This window comes from Saccopteryx bilineata, chromosome 5 (genome assembly GCF_036850765.1).
Source record: "Saccopteryx bilineata isolate mSacBil1 chromosome 5, mSacBil1_pri_phased_curated, whole genome shotgun sequence".
NCBI lineage: Eukaryota > Metazoa > Chordata > Mammalia > Chiroptera > Emballonuridae > Saccopteryx > Saccopteryx bilineata.
Genome location: NC_089494.1, coordinates 178,385,707 through 178,409,668, shown reverse-complemented (window position 1 = coordinate 178,409,668; position 23,962 = coordinate 178,385,707). Strand labels below are relative to the sequence as shown.

At 38.8% G+C, this 23,962-nt stretch overlaps 1 protein-coding gene across 4 annotated transcripts in view; it reads left to right on the top strand.

Moving 5' to 3' along the window:
* The window catches only part of NFKB1 (nuclear factor kappa B subunit 1), a 130,864-nt gene that overhangs the window by 69,224 nt on the left and 37,678 nt on the right, over positions 1-23,962 (top strand). For all 4 annotated transcript variants that reach the window (XM_066233472.1, XM_066233473.1, XM_066233471.1 and 1 more), the window contains 4 exons: positions 8,048-8,196; positions 18,686-18,849; positions 20,884-21,042; positions 22,741-22,845. In XM_066233472.1, the coding sequence (XP_066089569.1) occupies positions 8,048-8,196; positions 18,686-18,849; positions 20,884-21,042; positions 22,741-22,845 (577 nt within the window). The remainder of the gene's footprint in view (positions 1-8,047; positions 8,197-18,685; positions 18,850-20,883; positions 21,043-22,740; positions 22,846-23,962) is intronic.

Sequence of the window (23,962 nt, the reverse complement as noted above, 5' to 3'; positions counted from 1 at the left end):
TCTCACAGGTGCTGGAATCCCCACCCCTCAGCAGTTAGATTCCTCTCACTATAGCAGGTCCAGGGCCCCACCTAGGTGCCCTCTGCCAACTTAGGCTACTGCCTCGCTGGAATATAATAAGTACATCCTAATTGAAGTAGCCTACTGAGAGGCTACACTAGGATCTAGCCAGTTTTTTGAAAAGGCAACAAAAGAAAGACTATAATTACCTTATTTCTACCTCCACCTAACATAACTGTTTATATTTTGATAAACTGACTTTCATAAATAACATTTTAATCATGATTTAATTATTTAATTATGTATTCACTAAAGAATTATTATTGAATACTGAAAATATGACAAATGTCACAGCACTGAGGGTAGAACGGGGAAGAAATCAGTGTCTCCATTCTTTTAGAGCTTCTGTTTTCATAAGAAAGGTAGGAAACAATGAAAATTAGTAAAATGTGTAATATTTTAAATAGTAATGAATAAAGGGAGAAAAATAAAGCAGGAGCAAGGAGCAGAGAATTCAGGGATTGGAGTGTGGAGGCCATAAAAGTTTAGATAGGTGAGATGACCCGTGAAAGCCTCCGTCGATACATTGTACATCATGGCACATTTGCCCTTCTCATCTCGGCCTAAAGTCTGGGCTGTTGGTCGGACAAGTGGGGCATTAAACAAGCTGAAAGAACATGAACGAATCAACACAGATCCAGGAGCACTTCCAGAAAAACAACCATATTGTCAACAGCTAGTGGGTCACACAGGGTATATTTTCTTGTCATGCCACCTTCCTGGCAACACCACACTTACATTCAGGAGACCCAGGATGGATTCCAGAGTCCTCTGGGTCTTGGCTCTGTGACCTTGAGTTACCACATTCCCCCATGTATAAGACGCACCCTTTTCCGAAAAGTTTGGGGGTAAAAACCGAGTGTGTCTCATACAGTGGTTGTGGCATTTCAAATGCCATAGATGGAACTGAGGACGAGGCAATATGTATATGAAGACAGTGATTCATCATCAGACACAGATGAGGACAAACTAATGGATGGGAGTATTGACAGAGATGAGGAGTTGTATGAATTTTATGATGAATAAAATGAGTTCAATAACTTTATGTATTACTTTTTTTATTCAAATGTCAGGCCCCCAAATTAAAGTGTGTCTTATACATGGGAGCATCTTATACATGGGGAAATATGGGTATGTCACTTGTTAATCTGTCTAAACTTTTGTTTTCTTATCTGCGAGATGGGGATAACAGTGCCAACCCTAAAACTCACAGGGTCATTGAGAAGCTCGAGGGAGAAGCAAGCTATTTATAAACACAAGAGAAAAAAAGGAACTAGGGCTTCTATGGTACCTTCCCTGTGCCAGGCCTGTGCAGTCCTCACAACAGCCTTCTCAGGTCGCATTATTGGCCCTTGTTGTAGATGTGGGCATGAGGCTTGGAGCTGGTATCTAATTTGTGTAAGACCACTAAGCTGCAAGAAGAAAGAGCTGGGATTTGGTCCCAGACTGGATCAACCAGAAATCCCTTGCCTCAAAAAAGAAACAAAAACTAACTTGACCGAGCGAGCGTCTTCCTGCTCTATGCCAGAAACTGTTAGACGTGGTTCGGTACCATCTTGTGTCATGAAGATTATTCTGTACTTTCCGGGTGCTGAACAAATACTAAGGAACAATAAAATCTGATTGTTTCTCATCACTGAGAAAAGATATATTATGAAAACAATGTTCTGCTCTTTCTTCTATTTCCTTTCTTTTCTTCTCCCTCCCCTTCCCCACTCTCACTGTCCTTTTCCCCTCCCTCTCCCTCTCTTTCTTCATTTTATATTCTGACTTGCAACCCAACAGAGAAGAAGCAAAGCCTACTTTAGTAATGTCTGTGGCATGATGTTTTTTATGAAGGAAGGTTGCTTGCAAGAGTGCACTTCTGCCACGTCACAACTATCTCAGAGACTTCTTTCTCACAACACACACCAACAAAACCAAACAAACGGGTTTGTCAGGAATAACTGTCGCGTGCCAACACTGCACAGCACTGGGCAAAGGAGAGCTGCAAAACATTGGGCAGACTGCACATACAAAAGAAAACGTGATCAAGCCAGGCGGTACCAAGTGTAAAGCAAAATGTGAACAGGCTTTGGAGGTGGACAGGCCCAGGTTCAAAGGACTGCCCGCCCCACCCAGTTATAAGAATGATGGCATCACTTCATCTTAATGTGCCTCAGTTCCCTCAGCTATGGAAGGGCGTACCTCTACAGACCCCATAGGGCTGATGTGAAGGTTGACTGAGTTAGCATGTTCCCATCCCTTCCATAAAACAGTAAGTGAGGACATCTAGATGTATGTACTCTGGAAATTTAATAAGCAAGAGAGGTAAGACAGTAACCATATAGTTGCCAATTGGTTTTACCATCTTCTTATTGCAGTAAGTTGCCTGTAGTTTTTCTTCCCTACTCCAATGACATCTGCCCCCACCCTCCCAAAGGGAGAGGAGTGGAGTTTTGAAGACTAAAATGGTGAGGAGAGCATCATGGAAGATTCAGAATTAGGTCTTACCCTTGAGGAATGGGTGGTTCTAGGTAGAGAAAAGCAGGAAGGGACATCCCCAGGTATTGGAACCACTTTTAGGAAACTCTGAGAAGTGGTAGTGAATATGACTAAGGAGATAATAAGTATGACTCACCACAGAGCCTTTGCACATGCTGTTCTTCTTGTCAGGAATACTGTTCTCAACCTCCTTACCTCCTACTCACCCCTTCCCTTATTCCACTCCTGTTCTTCTTCCAGAGCTAAGCCTCTGTTACTCCATTAAGAACCTTTCTCAGACTTTCTGACCAGGTCAGATCCCTATAATATATGCCCTTCATCAGTGCTTCACAGTTATGCATTTGCATTTATTTGTGAGATTCTTTGATTAGTATTGGTTCCACTCTTTAATTCCCATAAGGCCAGGAGTTGTGTCTGTTTTGTACTCATTATGTATCCCTTCATTCCCTGACTTACTGCAGGGCATAAAACATAGAGGGGCTTAATAAATACTCATTGAATAAATGGATGCATATTGGTTATCAGTGAGCTGTAATAGCCAGGACAGGAGAATTGATACTTGAGATTGCTAATCCCATTAGGTTCCAAGCACCGTATCAACTCATTTAATCTTTAAAAACAATCCTGTGAAATCAAGTATGTTATTACTACCATTTTAAACATGGAGAAACTGATATCCAGAGATGTTAACTATTCCCTGTTGATCCAGCCAATAAGTGTCAGGAGAGGGATTTGATCTCAGCTTCCAGGCCTCTGAGCTCTTGGGATCCACCCCATTGCTCTTCAGCTTTCGCGGTACAAAACACAGTTAGGTACACAAGTAACATTAGGGTAGATTTCTGCTTGAAAGTTGTGATTTTTTTTTCTCTTCCTCTTTTTTAATGATCATCATCATTATCATTACTTCATGAGAAAAACTGAGCAGAAAAGCACTCCATGCACCAGGTCTTAACATTCATGGTGACTCTGCACTCTGCCAAAGTGATTCAGTCACAGTTACCCAGCAAGTAACCCAGGCATTTAAAATTCTGATTCTCAGAAAATTCTAGATCGGTTCTCTTAATAAACTTTAAAAAATCCATCAGTATGTACTTTGTCAGATAATGTCAATGTTTTTTTTTTTAAACAAAAGGAGGTGATTTGACTAAGTTTGTGTTATCTGAGACCTTGGTTTCTATTTCCTACTCAAAAAATAGATATACCTCATGGCCATCGGTAGGTACTGAGTTATAAAGCTCCCGAAAGAAAGGCTTAATTTCATCAAGGAAGCCACGAAATCCAGAGCACCCCAAGAAGGATAGCTGCAACTATAATAACATAATTATTACTAAAAAGTGAGCAAAGTTCAATAAAATATGTCACTTTGGGGGGGGGAAGACTTACCTCAGGAATACAGGTGGCCTTAATTAGTCATTATACTAGCCACCTGCCTTTAGACAGAATTTTTTTTAAAATCATCTCAGAGCTATTGTATTATTTAAAGATCTCTAAGTAGAGAAGTACAGTATAGTAATAGATAAGCCATAGTTAGTACTTGTAAACTACTGTTACTTACTGGACAGTGTTCTTAAAGATTTTACTTACATTGTCGTATTTGACCCTTACCACAAACCTGTGAGGTACTGTTATTATCTCCATCTTACAGATGAGGAATTGAACACTGACCAAGGCCACACAGCTAGCAAATGATAGAACTGTCTTTAAACCAGTTAGTCTGTCCCTCAAGTCCTTGATCTTAAAATGTTCCTTGGTTGCTGATTACTCAAGTTCTCATCTTTGTCTCCATGGCTGTAACTGAAAACTTAACTTGTGTTTAAACCATTAGAGTTTTAATTATGAGCCTGCTATGTTCACTCATTTTCAAAAATAACCCCACCTTTCTAGAAGATACAGTTGCTTTCTACAAAATTTACAAGGGAACCACTGTTCAAATTAGTAAAAGAGAGGCTGAATAAAAATAATCAAATTCTCCATAGAACAACTGAATTTCTAAATTGACTGCAAATAGCTCTCAGCTATCGTAGAATTTTATGAAGTGTCTCCCTCTCCTCCCTCATTAGAATCCCACTGTCCCCATTTGCCATGTAACCTGAAAATAGTATTTTTTTTTTCTGTGTCATACTTCATCTTTCTTCTTTCAGTAAGTATTTTGGAAAGTCCACAAAACCCAGGGGCCTCCCTGTCCTTGCCCTGTGGTCTTTGTAAAGCCAGATGACGCTGCCGTGCTGACTTGAACTCTTGCAAATGGTTCAAAGAGCACATTACTCACTGGCAAATTTTCAGGTACCTTGACCTCAGAGACTACCCAGTTCCTCATTCTTGCCACTCTCTGATCATGAAGTAATAGCAAAAAAAGATGTGAGTACTTTTTGAGGACTCCTCTCACCTCTTTCCTTCAGTGACTGTTCCTTCATAGTGGTGACATTGAAGGGCCCAGATATCCCAAGTGATTGGGATCTAACCCCGGGATTCCTTCTGGTGCTGTGCTTAAGCAGCAAGCCTACCTGGTTCCTCCAGGTGAGCGTTTTGTCATGCCTTACACTGTTGTGTTTCTGTGCTCAGTGCACTCGCACACAGAATTGACATGGTCTAGTTAGTGTTGCTGGAGAAGTCCCTGCGAAATATGCCCTCATAACAGAGACTGATTGCAGATGTTGACCCCAAGCACAAAACTGGCATCAGCGATCCAAAGAGTATGAAGAGACAACCACCAACTTGGGAGCAAACGTGGACCTTTCCATTCCCTGTCCTGCCCTGAAAGGCAAAGGCTTTCTGCCTGTTATTAAAGGGAAAGCACTAAGTGGATGCCCAGAGGGCTTTTTTCTTTAAGTTTTAAATTTTATTTAGAAAATTAACACGGTGACATGGAGCAATACGAGTACATAGGTTTCAGGTAAACATTTCTATGGCATTTGAACTGTTGATGATGTTGTATACCCATCACCCAAAGTCAGATCATTTTCTGTCACCTTATATTTGTCCCTCTTGACTCCCCTCCTCCAAGTCCCTGTCCCTCTGGTAACCACTTCACTTTTTAAAGTGCTATACCTGTTTAAGAAATTATTTATTTGTGCTTGGAGGTGGTCAAAGCTTGATTTAATCATAAATGTTCTTTGTGATTAGCTTGCTCTGCAAGGACTGGCCACTCCCACTGGTGGCCATGCTCTTGAAGGGCTGTTAGACGGTTCTGAGTGAACTTTTGCATCAGTTCTGGGTCGAGGTTCAGGCAGAGAAGCCCTAAGGCTTTCAGTGGGACCACACTGTTGGTTATAGGAGAGTCTGTCTTTTGCTTGGGGTGGGGGTGGGAGGATCTTCTCTCTCCCAATGCCCTCTGCAGAATAATCCCAGCTCTTATCAACCTCTCCTCAACTCTTGCAATTAGAGGTTGCATTCAGAGGAAATCCATATTGAAAAGTATTCTAACCAAACCTTGTGTCAACAGAATCTGAATCTACTTGATGATATTAGAGTAGAAGCAGACTGGTTGAAAGGTGTTGGGCAGATAAAATATATTATGCTCACTTTGTTAAAGATGGTGCTGCCCACATGGAAGCCTGTTGCCCAGGTGATATTAGTGTGTGTTGGAGGCGGGCTGTGGGCAGGCAGGATCCTTGTAGCCTGGGGCTTGGTTTTAGGACTAAGCCTTTCCCACCCTTTTTGATGTGGGGTGGTACAATCCCATCATGCCCTGGATAAGTGACTTTGTATCAGAGACTTCCTATTTTGTATATTGGATTAAAGGTTTTGATTTCTGCACTATAAAATGGGGACAGAACAGGAGCTTGCTCTCTTAGTTCCTGAGATTATCATTAGAGAGGAGAGAGCAAAGAGGAGAGCAGAGAAAGGCCACGTGGAGGAGGCCAGGAGAAGCAGCCAAGATGGAGGAGTGTTGAGTGAGAAGCCAGTTTGGGCAGAGTTTGTGCAGGGAGAAGGAAGGAGATGGGGAACAGAGGTGAATAAGTCTGGTGAGCTAGAAACCTTTGATTCTAGGAAACTCAGATAAGTCAGTAGCTTTGAGAGCACTGAATGTGAGTGGGTTTTGGAGCCCAGTGTGTGTTTTTACTTGCCCGTCAGGTGCAAGCTAGGATTAAAGATGATGGCCCACCAGTTTTTGGCTCCGTTGTTTCTTTACTGTCTGTCCGAATCCAATGCAAACCTGCATGGGCCGGCTGCTGTGATGGTGGCCCTGGCTACTGGCTTAACAAAAGGGATTCTGTCTGTTTCCAAGAAATTTTATTGGCAAGTGGAGGTTCTTCCTCAAGTTTGCTACTTGGAATTCCTGTCTACTTTCGTTTCCCTCTGAGGTAAAGGCTATTTGTGTAGGTTAAAATATTTCTAATGACTATATAGTGAGAGACCGTGGATTTAGGTCATGCTCTTCCTTAAGACAACCTGAGCTTAGGAGAGAGGGTGACCGACTCTTAGCCCTGAAAGTCTTGTGTACAGGAAACCCTGTTCGTTCTAGGCAAACTGGGATACTGGTCATCCTTTGTGGAGATACAATGCTTTTTTCTCAACAATTTGACTAAATTTATAACAGGATTATCACAGGATTCAGGAATGTAAAAATAAAACCATTAGTCTTTTCTGTTAATGTGACTTCAGCATTGGGACTTTCTCAAGGAAGGAACCTGTGGTTTGTTCCAGGGGACTGAGGACCAACGACAGGAGGAAGGGTATTGAGCCTCTCTGCTTAAAATCGACTCATCCCCATGCTATTTCCTTTTTATTGTTGTTATTATCATTTTAATGGTATAACAATAAAAAGGTAAATTACCTTAAATGGAAAAAATCTGATTTTGTCAATTAGAGCTAAATAGTTGTCAGATCTGAGGATGTGCACGTTGGAAGTGCACTTATTTGATTTGGAGTAACGTATGGTGATCTAGGCATAGGTGACTCAGTTATCAGAGCTCAGCGGGGAGTGCCGGGCTGAAGTCTCCCGGATCACTGCGGGCTGGTCTGTGAGTATGGGTGTCACTCGATAACGTGCAGAGCCAGGTCCCTTGCTAGACTTTCTCCTGCCTAATCTCATTGCAGAGACATAGGACACACTGTTCCTGCGCCCCTCTCTCCTTGCCTAGATGTCCATTATCCATCAGTCCCAGTTCCCTTTTGATAGATCTTTTATCTGACTTTTATGACCGGAAGTTATGATGAGGGCATAGGTGAAAATATGTTCTTGGTTAGTAGGAAGGGGATGCTTCCTGGCTGCACAGCAGCCTAAGGATGTGCTGTTCCAACTTCAGAAATACTGGCTGTATTGTGTACGTCTGCTCTCTGGAGTCAATCCTCCACACACAAAACAACCGCCATTAGGGTTCTGATTGATTTCCACCCCATTTGTTCGTCACGTATTTTTACAAACAGAGCTGTGATTGTATATGTATAGGTCTGCCTAATTTTGTGTCATATTTTTTACATTTACTGGCTGTCCTATGCATTTTTATACATTGCAATATAGTTCAGATGTACTAACTTTTAAAATGTGCTTCTTACATAGATCTGCAACTATGTGGGACATGCAAAAGTTATTGTTCAGTTGGTCACAAATGGAAAAAGCATCCACCTGCATGCACACAGCCTGGTGGGGAAACACTGTGAGGATGGGATCTGCACTGTAACTGCTGGACCCAAGGACATGGTGGTCGGGTAAGTGAAGGTGTATGATGCTGTAGAAGGTAGGGGCAGGTAGAACATGGCACCCAAGGACTTAGATCATTAAAGGCCTTTCCTAGATCCAAAGAAGGCCTAACAATGAAAATGTGTGACCTCAGTTGATTCTGAAGCATAAGGTACCCACATGCCTGGGTTTCCCTGAGACAGCTCAGTTTTCACTTGTGGTCCTGCCCTGATTACTTGTAGCACCCCTTTTCCCTCTTAAAAGTGGCTCCGTTAGGATGATAAATTACATGGTCACTTGACCTATATGACACATTTGTGCCACTTTTAGCAATATTTTTCTTCTAGAACTAAGGACAAGAGCAAGTTAGAGAAAACATAACTATAACAGAAATCAACACTTTAAGAGTGGTTCTATACTCTTGATGATTCCTTTAATAAAGTATTGACTCTGTATTTATAGTGAACATTTTGAGCATGAAGTAGATAGATAAATATTATTTCAGTTCTGTGCTACTTAGACAGCGTGGGCATACAAGAAGCCAAGGAATGCAAATTTGTTTTGTTTTGACATTAATTAGATTTGAAATGTAAATACGAAGTGACATATTCATTTAAGGGTTGGTCAGACAGATCAAACAATCAATTTTAAATGAAAGGGGTAGTGTAAAAATAAACTCAGTCAAAAAAAGTAAGAAAGTTTTGATCGATTTTATATAATTTTTAAAAATATGTCAGAGTTTGCTAATACTGGTTTAAATAGTTTATGATTAAATCCTAGTTGATCTGGACTATTCACTCTAAAGAGAGGAATTGCTTAAACCAACTGTAATTAAGCTGATGGTAGCATTTTAGGCTTTAAATTCTGATCAAGTTTCAAGCTGGTTGTTATTGGGGAGGTGGAGCTTTCATGTTCCTAGGTATTTCTTTGTTTGACTGTGAAAATATTCAAGTGTGAAAAACCTAGACAGAGCTTTCTTTTAAGTCACTAAAATCTGATTCTTTTGATGTTAGAAAAAAAAAAAAAGAAAAGACTCCAGATTGGAGGAAGAAGCTTAAATTGATTTGAAAAATTCAACTGTGCTTTATATAAACTTGTTTCAACATCCTCTTGAAAGACTGGCCTGTTTCCTGTTGTACGTCACAGTGGGTTCATTGTCTGTTTTGGAATACCCTTACAGTTCCTGACTGACCTAGGAGAGCTTTGAAATGCAGGGTAATTGTCAGAGTTGCAGACTAATTGATCACTTAGTGTTTCTGCAGATTTACTCTAGTAGGCTGCCGTCAGTTTGAAGTGTTGATCCTCTTTGGTCCTGTTTAATCTGTGTGATAATCACATCCTTTAGAGGAAATTATAGATGAAGTTCCCTACTAATAATATTTGTTGTTATAAAACTTCTACTATGTTGTCTGTAATTTGGTGTTTCTGTGGTTTGGCTTAATAATCTTTCAGGATTCTAGAAGGAACTAATGGTTATTTATTTTAGGACCTACAGCTAGAGTCAGAGTTCTCTGTTTCCAAGGAAAGTGAGCAAACCCTTGACTCCTTTGCAGTGCTGAAGTGTGGGTGGGGTTCAGTAGTTGGGAGAACCCATTCATTCATTCATTTCCTCATTTCTTCATTCAACAAACATTTTGACTATCCTCACTCTTTAATTTAATCATCAAGATGTCTGTTCAGACAGCTGTGGGATCCCCTAACGCTATACAATTTGACTGGGAAGTTAATCCAGAAGATGCCACCTGAGAGGTAGAAAAGACTCAGCAGACTTTCTTGTTCACAGTGTTCTATGAAACATTGGAACTTCCTTTGTAATTCGATTTTTAACTGAGCAACTTTTGCTTACAATGTTTTCCAAAATGTCGTATTTCCTTCATGATTAAATTCTTTCTCTCTCTCTCTCTCTCTCTATCTCTTTCCAAAATCAGAACCTGTTACATTTTATTAGAAAAAAATACCATGCTAGTGGTCTGGAAACCAGAATTCTATTTCCATTTCGGTCACTCTCAACAACAGGACTGGAGACAATTTGCATGACTTCTTGAGGATTTTCATTTCTTCCCTCTAAAATATGTGTGGAGATACAGAATTTATCTCCAGGCCCTTTTCATCTCCATAATTCCAGCCTGAACTAACATTAGCTAGTATTAGAAATAACCTGAGCAGACTTGCCACCGACGTTTTTATGGTATGTCATCGATTATTATTATTGAGTTCTAACTTGTAGGTGAGAAGAGCACACAGGGAAAGTTAGGAAGATAGCCAGCATTATTCCTTAGACTTGTCAATGCTAGAATGGAACCAAGGTAACCTGTTTTCAATAATATAGCTTAGGCTAAAAGTACAGTATAGATTTACAAGCTTGGCACTTATGCAACACATCAAAAAAGTTACATAAAAAAGGAAACTGAGATGATAACTAACCTTTAAATTATTAAAAACAAAAGAATTACCTTTCTTGGGGATTCTCAGTAAAACTTAGTTTCCATTTTCAAATATATTTTATCTATATTAAAATATTCACAATTGTGGGGTTGATTGCTTTAAGTTGGGGGATTTGCCCTTTTAATTTTTTTAATTAGTTTTAATTTTGCCTTGATAGTTCTTGTTTATTTAGTTGGCCTTTAATGCTGGTCCTCGTAAAAATAATCTTAGTTTGGTATTATATTTTTGACCCTGAATAACAGCAATTTGTGTCGACAGCATTTTAGTTCTCTGAAATATTCAGGCAATAGAAACTATTATTTGACTTTGTTTTAAGCCACTGTCCTTACCAATAATCACCACACCCTTATTTGCTTCCTGGCAACCCTTATTTAGAAAGATGTGAAGTCTTTTTTAAAAAGCAAAAAAAAACCCCACTAATATTTATGGCATATACCAAATGGTAAGCACTACAGGTAAATATATATATAATTTAAAAAATACAAACAAGGAACATGGCCTCCCTCAAGAAGCTAGTACAGACCATATTAAATTGCTGGTTTTGAAGGCCCCAAAACAATTAATTTCTTATGGGTCAACCTTAATACACCCAAAAGGAGCGTTTTTTAGAAAATAGACGAAATATGGACTGAGATGGTAGGTATCCAACTTCCAATTTAGGGTGTGAGTCTCAGACTGCATTTAAATCCTGTGCCATCTCTGAAGTCAGTCCTAAGAGACATAATGGACAGGTCGAGGGGTGACATTTGAATCCCAAACCAATGACACTGGGATTCCAACCTACCCAGAGGGTAATAGCAGTTCCCAAATCGTGCTGATGATGGAAACATCTGGCCCAATGCAGAGGATTTCAGACCTGGCTGCTCATTAAAGTCACCTTTGGTCTCTTTATAAAGATACTGATGCCAGGCCCAACTCACAGAGATGCTGATCTCATTGGCCTCCCATAGTGTTGAGCAGTGGTTCTTAACCTTGAGGGTTTTTTGGAATCTCCCAGAGGAGTTGTTAAAACACAGATTGCTGAGCCCCGCCCTCAGAGTTTCTGATTCAGTAGGTTTGGGATGGGATGCAAGAATTTACATCTTAATAAGTTCTGAGTTAATGCTGGTGCTACTGGTCTAGAGACTTCACTTTGAAAACCACTGATGTGGAAGAACGTGGCATTTTGAGTAAGCAACAGGATTCTAGTCTTAGTCTTATCATTAACTATAATAACCTTTTTTAAATTTTATTCAGAGTTAATTCAAGTATAATTGAAATGCTATGATACTCACCTTTATAGTGAACAGTTGTGTGAATTTTGACCAGGCCTCATGCAGGCACCACTGTCAGGGTATGGAAGAGTTCCATTACCCCCAAAAGCCCTGTGTGCCCCTGCTCCCACTCCAGGCCGTGGCAGCCCTGATCTAATTCCTAGCCCTATGGTTAGTTAACCTTTCTAGGGTGACACACAAATGGAATCATACATGTAACATTTTAAAATCTGTCTTCTTCCACTTTGTATGCTGCATTTGAGGTTCCTCCAGGTTGATGTGTGTATCAGTAGTTTATTCCTTCTAGTTACTAAGTAGATTTGCATTGTGTCGACGTATTGGTTTGTTTTTCCACCCACCTGTTGAAGAACATTTGGTTTCTTTCTAGTTTTTGACTACAACAGCACTTTTTGTGTGAAGTTTTCATTTCTCTTGGTCTTGGGTAAATACTGAGTAGAATTTTAGCGATGCATGCTAAGGGTACATTTATGTTGAAAAGAAACTGCCACATTGTTTTCCAAAGTAGCTATACCATTTTACATCCCATGTATGTAACATTTATGATCCTCAGGTTTTTTTCTCTTGCAAGGTCTATAAAATATGTGCTTTCGTTTTCTATTACATTTTATTATAGAAATTTTCAAACTTATACAAAAGTAGGAAGAATACAATTAAGCTATTTTTTGTATCCCAGTGTACCCCCTCAGCCAGCTTCAATAATTATTACCTAACCAATCTTGATTTAAATGTGCTCTTATCTAGGTACCTTTCAATTATTAATCTCTGATTTAGTGCCACTGTAGTAAGAGAGTACTTGGTATGATTTTTGAATTCTTTTAAATTTATTGAGATTTGTTTTATGGATCAGACTACAGTCTGTCTTGGCAAATGTTTCTGGGCACTTAAAAAGAATGATTAGCCTGAGTAAGTTAAATGAATGTTCTATAAATGTCATTTAGATCAAGTTGTATGATAGTGTTGTTCAAGTTTTCTATATCCAAACTAATTTTCTTTCTACTTGTTCTATCAGTTATTGAGAAGGGGGTGTTGAAAGCCTGACTATACTTATTGTATACCTAGTTCTCCTTTCAGTTCTTTAAGATTTTCCTGCTTATATTGTGAAGCTCATTTATTAGATAGATAAATATTTAGGATTCTTATGTCCTCCTAATGCATCAAACCCCCTATCATTATGAAACGACCCTTTTTTATCCTTGGTAATATTATTTGCTCTGAAATCTACTTAAATTGATACTAATATAGTTATTTAGCCTTCCTTTGAATAATGTTAATTTGAAATGTTGTTTTCCATCCTTTTAGTTTTAACCTATTTGTGTTCTTATGTTCCAAGAAAATATGCTCTGTATATAGTTGGGTCTTACTTTTTTTATTCCATCTGACACTCTCTGCCTTTTAATCGGTATGCTTTTAAGTAATTTATATTTCATCTATTTACTGATAGGACTTTGTTTAAATCTACCATCTTGTTATTTGTTTTCTGATAGTCACATCTGTTTTCTGTTCCTCTTTCTCTCTCTCTTTTTTTTTTTTTTGCCTTCCTTTAGGTTATTTGTTGTGATTTTATTTTACACTTTTTGGGGGGGTTAGAACTTCTTTTACAGTTTATAGTGTACATCTTAAATTTAACATAGTCTACCTTTAAGTACATTATATCTCTTCATGTATAGTATTCGAACACTGTACTTTTTTGTCAAAATCAATTTCCATTTTTTTATTTTATTTTTTATAATATTCACTTTTTATTATTTACTATTTCATTACAGTTGGCATACAATATTATATTAGTTTCAACTTAGTGATTAGACATTTATATAAATTATAAAGTGATCACCCCAATAAGTCAAGCACCCATCTGATACCATATGTAGTTATTACAGTATTATTGACTATATTCCCGTACTGTACTTTTGAACAGTATACTTTCATTTCCTCTCTCTTGACTTTTGTGCTATTATGTCATATATTCTATATTGATATATGTAAATATATGTGTTTAAATAAATATTCAGTTTGGGGCTAAAGTAGGTTTACAGTTGTGAGTACACAAAAGTTTATTCTTGTATTATTATTTATTAATTATGGTATCATTTTTCATACAACTGTAAACCTACTTTTGTCCCACCCTGTATGTATAAATATGTATATATGTAAATATATAATACATGTCTATGTAAAATATATGACACAATATATTGTTTTTTATTTTTGTTTCAAACAGTCAGTTATCTTTTAAAGAAATTTTAAGGCTTGACCTGTGGTGACACAATGAATAAAGTGTCAGCCTGGAACACTGAGGTCGCCGGTTTGAAACCCCTGGCTTGCCTGGTCAAGGCACATATGGGAGTTGATGCTTCCTGCTCCTCCCCCCTTCTCTCTCTCTCTCTCTCTCTCTATTTCTCTCTCTCTTTCTCTCTCTCACTTCCCCCTCTAAAATGAATAAATTTAAATTTTTTTAATTTAAATAAGGAAAAATGTATTTACCCACATATTTATCATTTGCTGTGCTCTTCATTCTGATTCATAGTCAAGCTTTCTGTATGATTTTATTTTCTTCTGCCTGAAGCCCTTCAATTTTTCTTGTACTACTGCTTTGCTGCTGAAGTATTTTTACATCTTTAAACTCTATTTCATCTTTGTTTTTCAAAGGTATTTTTGACGAGTACTGTATAGAATTCTAGGTTAACAATGTTTTCCTTCACGTCCTTATGCTGGGGTCTTCTGGCTTGCCATGTTTCCCACAGCAAATCTCCCATAATTCTTATTTCCATTTCTCTTCACACAAGTGTGTCTCTTTTTCTATAAACTTTTCAGATTTTTTCTATTCACTAGTTTTAAGCAATTTTATTATAATGTTTAGTGTAGTTTCTTCATATGTCATGTGCTTTAGGGTTCATTAAAACTCTTGGATCTCTGATTAAATATTAAAACCTTTTACCCATTATTTAAAAAAAATTTTTTTTTCATTCCTCTTTATTCTCTTTTTTCGGAACACCAATCACATGTATATTTGGCTGTTTGAAATTGTGCCACATCTCGTTAATGATCAGTTCTTTTTCAAATTTTTTTCCTGTTTCATTTTAGATAGTTCTACTACTGTATTCTCAGGTTTACTAATCTTTTTGTCTTCATGTCTAATATGTTCTTAATTTTATCTAGTGTATTTTTCATCTCTGACATTGCAGTTTTTATCTCTACAGGTTTGTTTGGGGTCTTTTTTATATCTTCCAGGTCTTTCCATAACATACTAATGCTTTCTGTTTTCTTGACCATTGACCATATGGACCATTGACCAAATTGTAGGATTTGTTGTATTTGTTTCCCTTTTCCTTTTTTTTTTTTTTTTTTTTGACAGAGACAGAGAGAGGCACAGATAGGGACAGACAGACAGGAAGGAAAATGATGAGAAGCATCAATTCTTTGTTGCAGCACCTTAGTTGTTCATTGATTGCTTTCTCATATGTGCCTTGACCAGGGGGCTACAGCAGAGCAAGTAACACCTTGCTCAATATTATAGATATTATAGCATATCTATAATAGCTATTTCAGTATACTTGCCTACAAATTCTGTGTTCTCTCTCATTACTGTATGTGTTTCTATTAACTGATTTTTATCATAATTATGAGTTGTTGTTTTTTTACTTCTTTGCATGCCTGGTAATTTTTTATTGGTTGGCAGTAGACATTGTTAATTTTGGATGTTGCATGCTGGATTTTTTTTTTTTGTATACTTTTACATATTTTTAAGCATTGGGATGAAGCTAAATTTGAGAACAGTTTGATCTTTTCTAGACTTACTTTTAAGCTTTGTCAGAGAAACAAAGCTTTAGGGTTAATTTCACACCATTAGTAAGGCATTTCTAAATATTCATTCTGATGATTTGTGTATTACAAGATTTCTTGCACTATTCTAGCCCTATGTGTCCTCCAAGAATTGTTTTGCCTGCTCCTTTCTGTTGGCATTGGGTCACTTGCTCACATACAGGCTCTGATAGTACTCAGCTGAAGACTCAAGGTGGAGCCCCTGTACATCTCTGAGTGTCTCTCTGGGTGTGGTTCTTTCCTTTATGGTGCTCTGCCTATCCATTCTAGCCTCCTTGGCCACCTCAAACTTTTCAATCTGTTTTCTCAACTCAGGGAGATCTCTAGGTCCTGTTTGGGGTTCCCTTTCCTGTGCTGCAACCTAGAAATTCTAAGCATTAAGCCAACATAATTGTAGGATTTGTTGTATTTGTTTCCCTTTTCCTTTTCCTTTCTTTCTTTTTTTTTGACAGAGACAGAGAGAGGCACAGATAGGGACAGACAGACAGGAAGGAAAATGATGAGAAGCATCAATTCTTTGTTGCAGCACCTTAGTTGTTCATTGATTGCTTTCTCATATGTGCCTTGACCAGGGGGCTACAGCAGAGCAAGTGACACCTTGCTCAATCCAGTGACCTTGGGCTCAAACCTGCGACCTTTGGGCTTCAAGCCAGTAACCATGGGCCATGTCTATGATGTCACGCTCAAGCCAGCAACCCTGCACTTAAGCCAGATGAGCCTGCACTCAAGCTGATGACCTTGGGATTTCGAACCTGGGTCCTCCGCATCCCAGTCCAATGCACTATCCACTGTGCCATGGCCTGGTCAAGCTGTTTCCGTTTTCTTAAGGATTACTGTCCCATGCTGCCTATTGTCCAGTATCTGAAAAAGATAGTTTTTGCATGTAGTTTTTGTTGTTTAAAGTGAAAGTTTCAGTCTGATCGCTGATACTCCAGCATTACTTGAAACAAAAGATTGACTTCTATATTATTTCAGTTATTACCAGAATAAATTCTCTATTCACATAATGAATGAGGGAGGGTGTTGCCTTTTTTAATAGGGATTATATTTAAAAATATACATGAAAAGTATTGTATAGATGATAAAGTTTAAAGTGCTACAAAGATGTTTGTCATGACCATTACCTAGGAGTAATAGCTCATTTTCCCACAGTTGCAGATGTTTTATATAGGAGTGAGGCCTAAAAGAACAAATATGGAGATGCAGTTTCTGAAAAATTGCCTATGCCTTCATACTTATTAGTATGACATGTTGCGTATTTTTTGTGTGCTGTATTAATTCGTGCATTTATTGATTCAACAGACATTATTAGACATCCAGTGTCCCAGGCACTGGAGATCTCTGCCCTCAAAGAGCTTAAATTCTCTTCATGTATTTTCTTCTCTGTGTATATATAAGCCATCCCAGTTGTTTTCTGTCACTGTGGATTTGTGTTTAGTTTTGTCTGTGGGCTTCTATATATATGAGGGGTCATCTCAATCTGCCTTCATTCTTATATTTGCTCTCTATAGTTATCTATAGAAAGCTTTATCTGGCCTTCCCACATTATTATATTCTTTGTTTTATTCAATCCAATTGTCATAATATTTCTGTCTTTTCTAATTTTTATTTTTTTCTTTCTGGGTGAAAGAGTAAAACAAAAGTCCTTACAAAGGCTTAGAAGGTTTTAAAGGATCTATGCCACTTCTTACCTCTTTGAACCCCTTGACCTCTTCTTTATTTTCTCCTAGCCACCTTGACCTTTTGGCCATTGTTGTCTTTAGAAAATACCCGCCATGACCTCAGGGTATTTGCACTTGCTTTTCCCTCTGCCTTGAATGCTCTTCTTCTTCATCTCCACGCCTTTTTCCTCGCTTCCTTCAAGTCTTTGCTCACTTGTTGTCTTTTCAATGAGGCCCTTTCTGACCTCTCCCAGTTTTAAGGTGTCATGCCTTCTACTACCTCTTCTATCACCCATTTCTACCTTATTTTTCTTGGTAACACTTACTATCTTCTAAATTATACCATGAAATGTGTTTCGTTTCTTCTCTGTTGTTGCACTAGCATATAAGTTTTGTGAAATCAGGAAATCCTTTACTGCTGACAGGAGCAATGGGACTCTGCCTGGGGCTAATCAGGAGCTGAATAAATATTTGTTGAGTGAATGAGTCTCCTTGGTAAAGTGCTTTTTTGTTTGTTGTATTACATTTATTGAATATACTTCTTTGTTTCATATACTTTATTTTTAAAAAGTAATGGTTGGAGAATTATATATATTTTCTTTAAAATCCCTTTAAAAACACTTTATTTAGCTTATTAATATATCTTGTTCTACAGGTATGTAGCCTTCATGAGATAAAAGGTTCTCTATCTCTGATTCATGAGTGCATATAGAATTAGATACTATTCTAGTAGTAGCAAATAATTTCAACTTTATAGATAACCTAGGAGGAGATAGAATTCAGATAAGGGAACCCCAAATGGGATCTAGACTTTAAATCTCATCCAGAAATCCAAAAGCAAAAAAAAAAAATCCTTTAAAATAATAATATTCCTTTTATTTTGAGAAAAAAAAATTAGTACTATATTTGGAAATCAAGTATTTTATACAACTCTTCTAGAAACACTTTCAAATGAATTCATTTGAAAATTTTCTATTAAGTCATATATAGATATCTACCCCACTCCCTTAATCATAATTTGAAAGTCTAATAAGCTCTTAAAACCAAAACATTTGGCTAAATTTACCACAGACACATTTGGTGGCAAAACCCAATCTGCCCTGATGTGCAGCTGGTTATAATCTTTATTTTTCCATTTGGTGAGTTTCGCTGCAGAAACCATAATGTATTTGATTAATAGTGTGGGCCCCAGCGATGGAGGACCTGTGAATTTTTTATTTTTAATTCTCTTTGCTTAAGTGAAATCGTACATTCTAGTTATTAACTGCCTAACTTTTGGTTGCTGCTGTTGCTGTTACTGATTTTTTTTTTCTCCCCAGCTTTGCAAATCTGGGCATACTTCATGTGACAAAGAAGAAAGTATTTGAAACACTGGAAGCACGAATGACAGACGCGTGTGTAAAGGGCTATAATCCTGGACTTTTGGTGCATTCTGATCTTGCCTATCTGCAAGCAGAAGGTGGAGGAGACCGGCAGCTCACAGGTGAGTGTCACTCTCCCATCCTTGTATGTTTGAGAGCTCAGGCTCTCTTTTCTCATGTGTAGGCAATGTGCTCTTCATGCCCAAGGCCTCTCTTTCTCCCAATCCAGACCCCAAGCTGTTCCTATTCTTGTCCTGCTCAGAAACCTTTGATGGCATCTTGTTTCCTCCGTAGACTGGCATTCAAAGCCTTCAGTCTGGCCCAGCCTCCTTTCTAGCCTCATTCAGCCCCTGCACCCACCTCTGCCCCTTGAACACCTCATTCATCCTCATACTTCTGTTTGTGTATTTCTCTACTTAAAATATCCCACCCTTCCCTTTGCAACCTGTCAAAGCCAATTCATAATTCAGGACTTCAAAAAATAACTCTTCTGTTCTATCTCCCCCAGCTCACATTCTTATAAGGAATCTTTATTTCTTTGGGCTTTTCAGACACATTATTAACTATTCTCTCTATCATAAAAATGCTATGATTTTATGTTTTCCTACCTTTGCTCATATTTTTCCTTTAAACTCCAAACTGGTCCCACCACGTGCAGCATTCCTGCTTTGATATGTTCTCCTTGAGTCTGGCCACCCTGTCATCAGCTCACATTCAGCATAAACCAGTCATCATTTTTGCCCAAAATGTGTTCCATCCTCTGATACCCAGACTCTGTACTTTCCCGTCGCCTTTGAGCCCACCTTCGCCTGGGGCTGCATCTCTGGCTGCTGTCTAGCTGTTCTGTGCTCTCTCTGGGGCTGCACTCCTCACTCCATTTCTATTGTTCTGTCCCTGTCCCTCCCCACTTCTAATCCCTTTCACACCCTATGGCCAGATGGCTCTTACTAAGGCCTACATCTGATCTACTACTTTGTGTCTCCCCCTCGTCTGCAAAATTCCAATTCAGGAAGCTGGCATTTAGGCCTCCCAAGTGCTGACCCCAGCCTGCATTTCCAGCTCTTTCCCATCGTGTCCTTTCGTGTCAAACTGGAGTACTTCACAGAAGCTCCTTGGTTTCTCACTCTCATTTTTGTGCCTTGGCAGCTTCCTCCCTCCCTCCCTCCCACCCTTCCTTTCTCTCTCTCTCTCTCTCTTTCTTTTTAAATTAAATTTCTATACTTGCTCTTTCCTCTTTCTGGAATACTCTGTTCATCCTCTTCATAAGTATAAGTTCTACCATCCCTTCAAGATTTAGAGCAACTGTCTCTTCTGCTCTGAAACCTCTGGGTTCTCCCCTCCTTTGATATTCCATGTCACTTCATGGGTAGCTAGCTCTCTGACAGTGCTTACCACCTGAATTATCACCTATTGTGACGTGAGCTAATTGTGATTATATCCATCAGCATGAAAGCTTCATTGGGAGGGAAGGAAGGAGCCAAATGCAGTTGAGTCATTCTTTTTTGTTGTTGTTGTTGTTTAATGTTTATTTTGTTGATTTTAGAGAGAGGGGGAGGGAGAGAGAGAGAGACCGGAACATTCATATGTTCCTGTATGTGCCCTGACCGGGGATGGATCAAACTGACAACTGAACTTTGGGTGGATGCTCTAACTGAGCAGGGACAGGGCAGCAGCTGAGTCATTCTCTTCCCTCAGAAGTACTTTCTGAGCACCGACAGCGTGCCACCATGGGCTCGGCACTGTGGGATGAACAGTCTGTGCTCAGAGAGCTCTGGGAATACTTAATTTTCGCATTTTATAATACAACGGATGCACAATTGACTTACTCCATTCTATCTCATCTATTCTTTATAGCTTCAACTCTTGTCATAGGCAGAAAAGGGAGAGTTCAGGAAAAGATAAGGGAAGGAGAGCAGCAGTTTGATACATGGAGGACAGGTTTTTTTTTTATAGTAATCCAGAGGAAATACAGGTCTTCTTTCGATGGCTTTAATTTTGGATGACAGAAACAGAATAAATTTCAAAGTTTTATTAGCAACATGAAGAATTTTTTTAAAAAACAATTTTTATTTCAAGTTTATGTTATTTGTGCTTTATGAAAGCATTCTATCTAAAGTGGTCACGCTTCCCTCCTGCCCCGTGCTGGGTGGTCCTAGATCGGGAGAAGGAGATCATCCGCCAGGCAGCCCTTCAGCAGACCAAGGAGATGGACCTCAGCGTGGTGCGGCTCATGTTTACAGCTTTCCTTCCGGACAGCACCGGGAGCTTCACCCGGCGCCTGGAGCCCGTGGTGTCCGACGCCATCTACGACAGCAGTGAGTACTTGACTTCTGGTGGGAGGCAGCACCATATACTGTCCAGGACGGACTTGCAGTTACTCTCTCTGAGTCCCAGGGTGAGCGACTCAGTCACTTGGAACCTCATGCTTATCATCTCTGAAATGGGAGTACTAAGATCTAATAGAAAAAGTTGATGTCTGCATTAAAGATGAAATATTATAAGGGGCTCAATAAATGCAGTTTTCTTTTCTCAGATGTGCATTTTCATCTTTTATATGTAGTGCCAAATCTCTTATTCCTTCCAAATGCCTTGCTATGAGGATATATTGTTGGTGCTCTTAGATGAGAAAAGTATCTCAATTTTTTTCATTGGGAGTCTGAACAGAAGTTAATAAAAGACAACTATTAGTCTTATCCACCTTCATTCTCACATTATAGTTTTATCAACACAGAAACTTTAGGTTAACTAAATGAACAGCATAAATTGGTTTCAAAATTCCATTTCAGTCTGTTTTAAAATGGCCTTCAAATTTACCATGCTAATTTGTATGGTAAAATTTTTGATATGTGTAAGATTTATTAAAAAGATATTTCCAGAAAGCCTGCAAGTGTACTGTGTAGGTTCGTTGAGAGTTTATAGGGTTTGGTCTAAGTAGAAAACCCCAGGCTTTTAGTATAACTAACTGATTTCTCTAATTTAAACAAGTTTGAAAGGAAGTGAAAAAGTTATAATATTGTGTAGACTCATATACCAAAGATTACCTTAAAGTGCAGCTGTTAGGAGGAAAAAAGGAAGCTTTATACTATACCACACAAAACTTTTGCCCCTGACCACACTGAATTTTAATTTATTTTGGGGAGAAGGAATATAACATCTCCATTTTTCCTTTTCTGTAGAATAAAAATTAATAAATACTTTAAGAAAATCGTGCTTCTCCTAAATTTCTAGGAGATTTCTTTTTTTTTTTCCTTAAGCGAGAAGCAGGAAGGCAGAGTGACATCCCATATGTACCCGCCTGGGATCTACCCAGCAAGCCCCCTACCAGACAATGCTCTGCTCATTTGGGACCACTACTCTGTTGCTTGGCAACCAAGCTATTTTAGTGCCTAAGGTGAGGCCATGGAGCCATCCTCAGAGCCGGGGACCAACTTGCTCCAACCGAGCCATGGCTGTTGGAAGGGAAGAGAGAAAAAAAGAAAAAAAGAGATAGAGAAGGGAGAGGGGAAGAGGTGAAGAAGCAGATGGTCACTTCTCCTGTGTGCCCTGACTGGGAATCGAACCTGGGATATCCATACACTGGGCCGATGCTCTACCACTGAGCCAACCAGCCAGGGCCTCTAGTACTCTTATAAATAGTATATCAGTATCATGAAAGCAAGCTTGGGCTTGTGTCTTGGCCTAATTGATGTTCCGCCAGCTGGTGGTGCCTCCCAGAACCTCATTAAAGCTTTCTTTTTGTATTAATCTCTTTTACTGTGTTAGTGGGAGGAACAGAGATTGCTTCTATCTGCCTGATCTGTTTGGGTGGTAATGAACTAACCAGGCCCAAGCAGTGCTCTGAGGACTTCAGAAGACTTTTTGTTTTATTTGTATCCTTGTTAAAACAATGTGAGTGAAAGCATCAATTTCAACTTTCTTTTGACTAATGTGCTAAGGGCAGGGTTCCTCATAAGAGATTGGCTTGTGAAGCTGAGGATAAACCAGGATGTTTGTTGATTTTCTCCTATGGACAGAAGCCCCCAATGCATCCAACTTGAAAATTGTACGAATGGACAGGACAGCGGGATGCGTAACTGGAGGGGAAGAGATTTATCTTCTCTGTGACAAGGTTCAGAAAGGTAAATATATGCTCTGATCTCAAGATGCAGAATATTTTGAGTGTGTCTATGAGTCATTTTTTTGGCAGCGGATCCAGTAATATCCCTTTACAATTTATACATTTTAAATCTCCCAAATATAAGTTACCCATGTTGTGTTTTTAAACCCAACTAATTCATTTTAAAATTTTCAATAGAAGTAAAGAGAAATTCTAAAATGGGGATAATCAGTGACATTTCAGTGTTTTTATCCTTTAAAGTTTGGTATCTGAACTTAGTTAAACTAAAATGAGTAAAACTCCTGCTACACACACACACACACAGAGTAAATAATGTTTGGTGTGTGTTACATACCGTGCTGTGCCGTTGAGGCAGCCCTGACTCCCGGCTACTCCATGAATGAGCTGTGTCTACAACATGCTATCTTCAACAGCCCTGCTCAGCTCCTGGAGACTCATGCCTATGGCTCCTTCTGTGGAGTCAGTCCATCTTGTATGTGGCTTTCCTCTTTTCCTGCTGCCTTCTGTCTTTCCCGGAATTCTCATTTCCCTGCCTTCTCATGATGTGTTCCAAGAGGACAGCTTCAGTTTGTCATTTTTGCATTCTGTGACTTTTCAGGGTTAATTTGCTCAAAGACCCACTTACTTGTTCCTCTAAAGTTTTACGTAATATGAAATTGTTTATTTTGTTTATCTTACACTGCTTGGTAGCAACACTGAGAGAGCTTCTCCAAATACTTGCACATGACACTGTGATGTCAGCTAAGAAACAGAGAGAGAATAGGGTTATAGGGAAATTCTCAGAGCATTTTTTCTCGTAATTGTGACTTTCAGAAGAGGTTCTTGGCAGTCATCTCATTGGATACAGTACAAGATGGATAAGTGAGCAAAAGCTGAAGGGGATTACTTTCTCAAACTTCACTTGGTTTTAAAATAAAATGATTGAAAGTTTAGTGTAATAAAGATCTCCTCACTACAAAGTAATGAGCAACTTCAAAGTAAACAGATGTAGAAGTGGAAATATAGCCCCTAAATAAAAGAATTGTGGCTTTAAAAACAAGAAAGTTCTCATTTGAGGCTAAATGCTCTGAAATGAAAAGTCAGAAAAAGGGTCAGATTTTAAGGTAAAGGTATATACT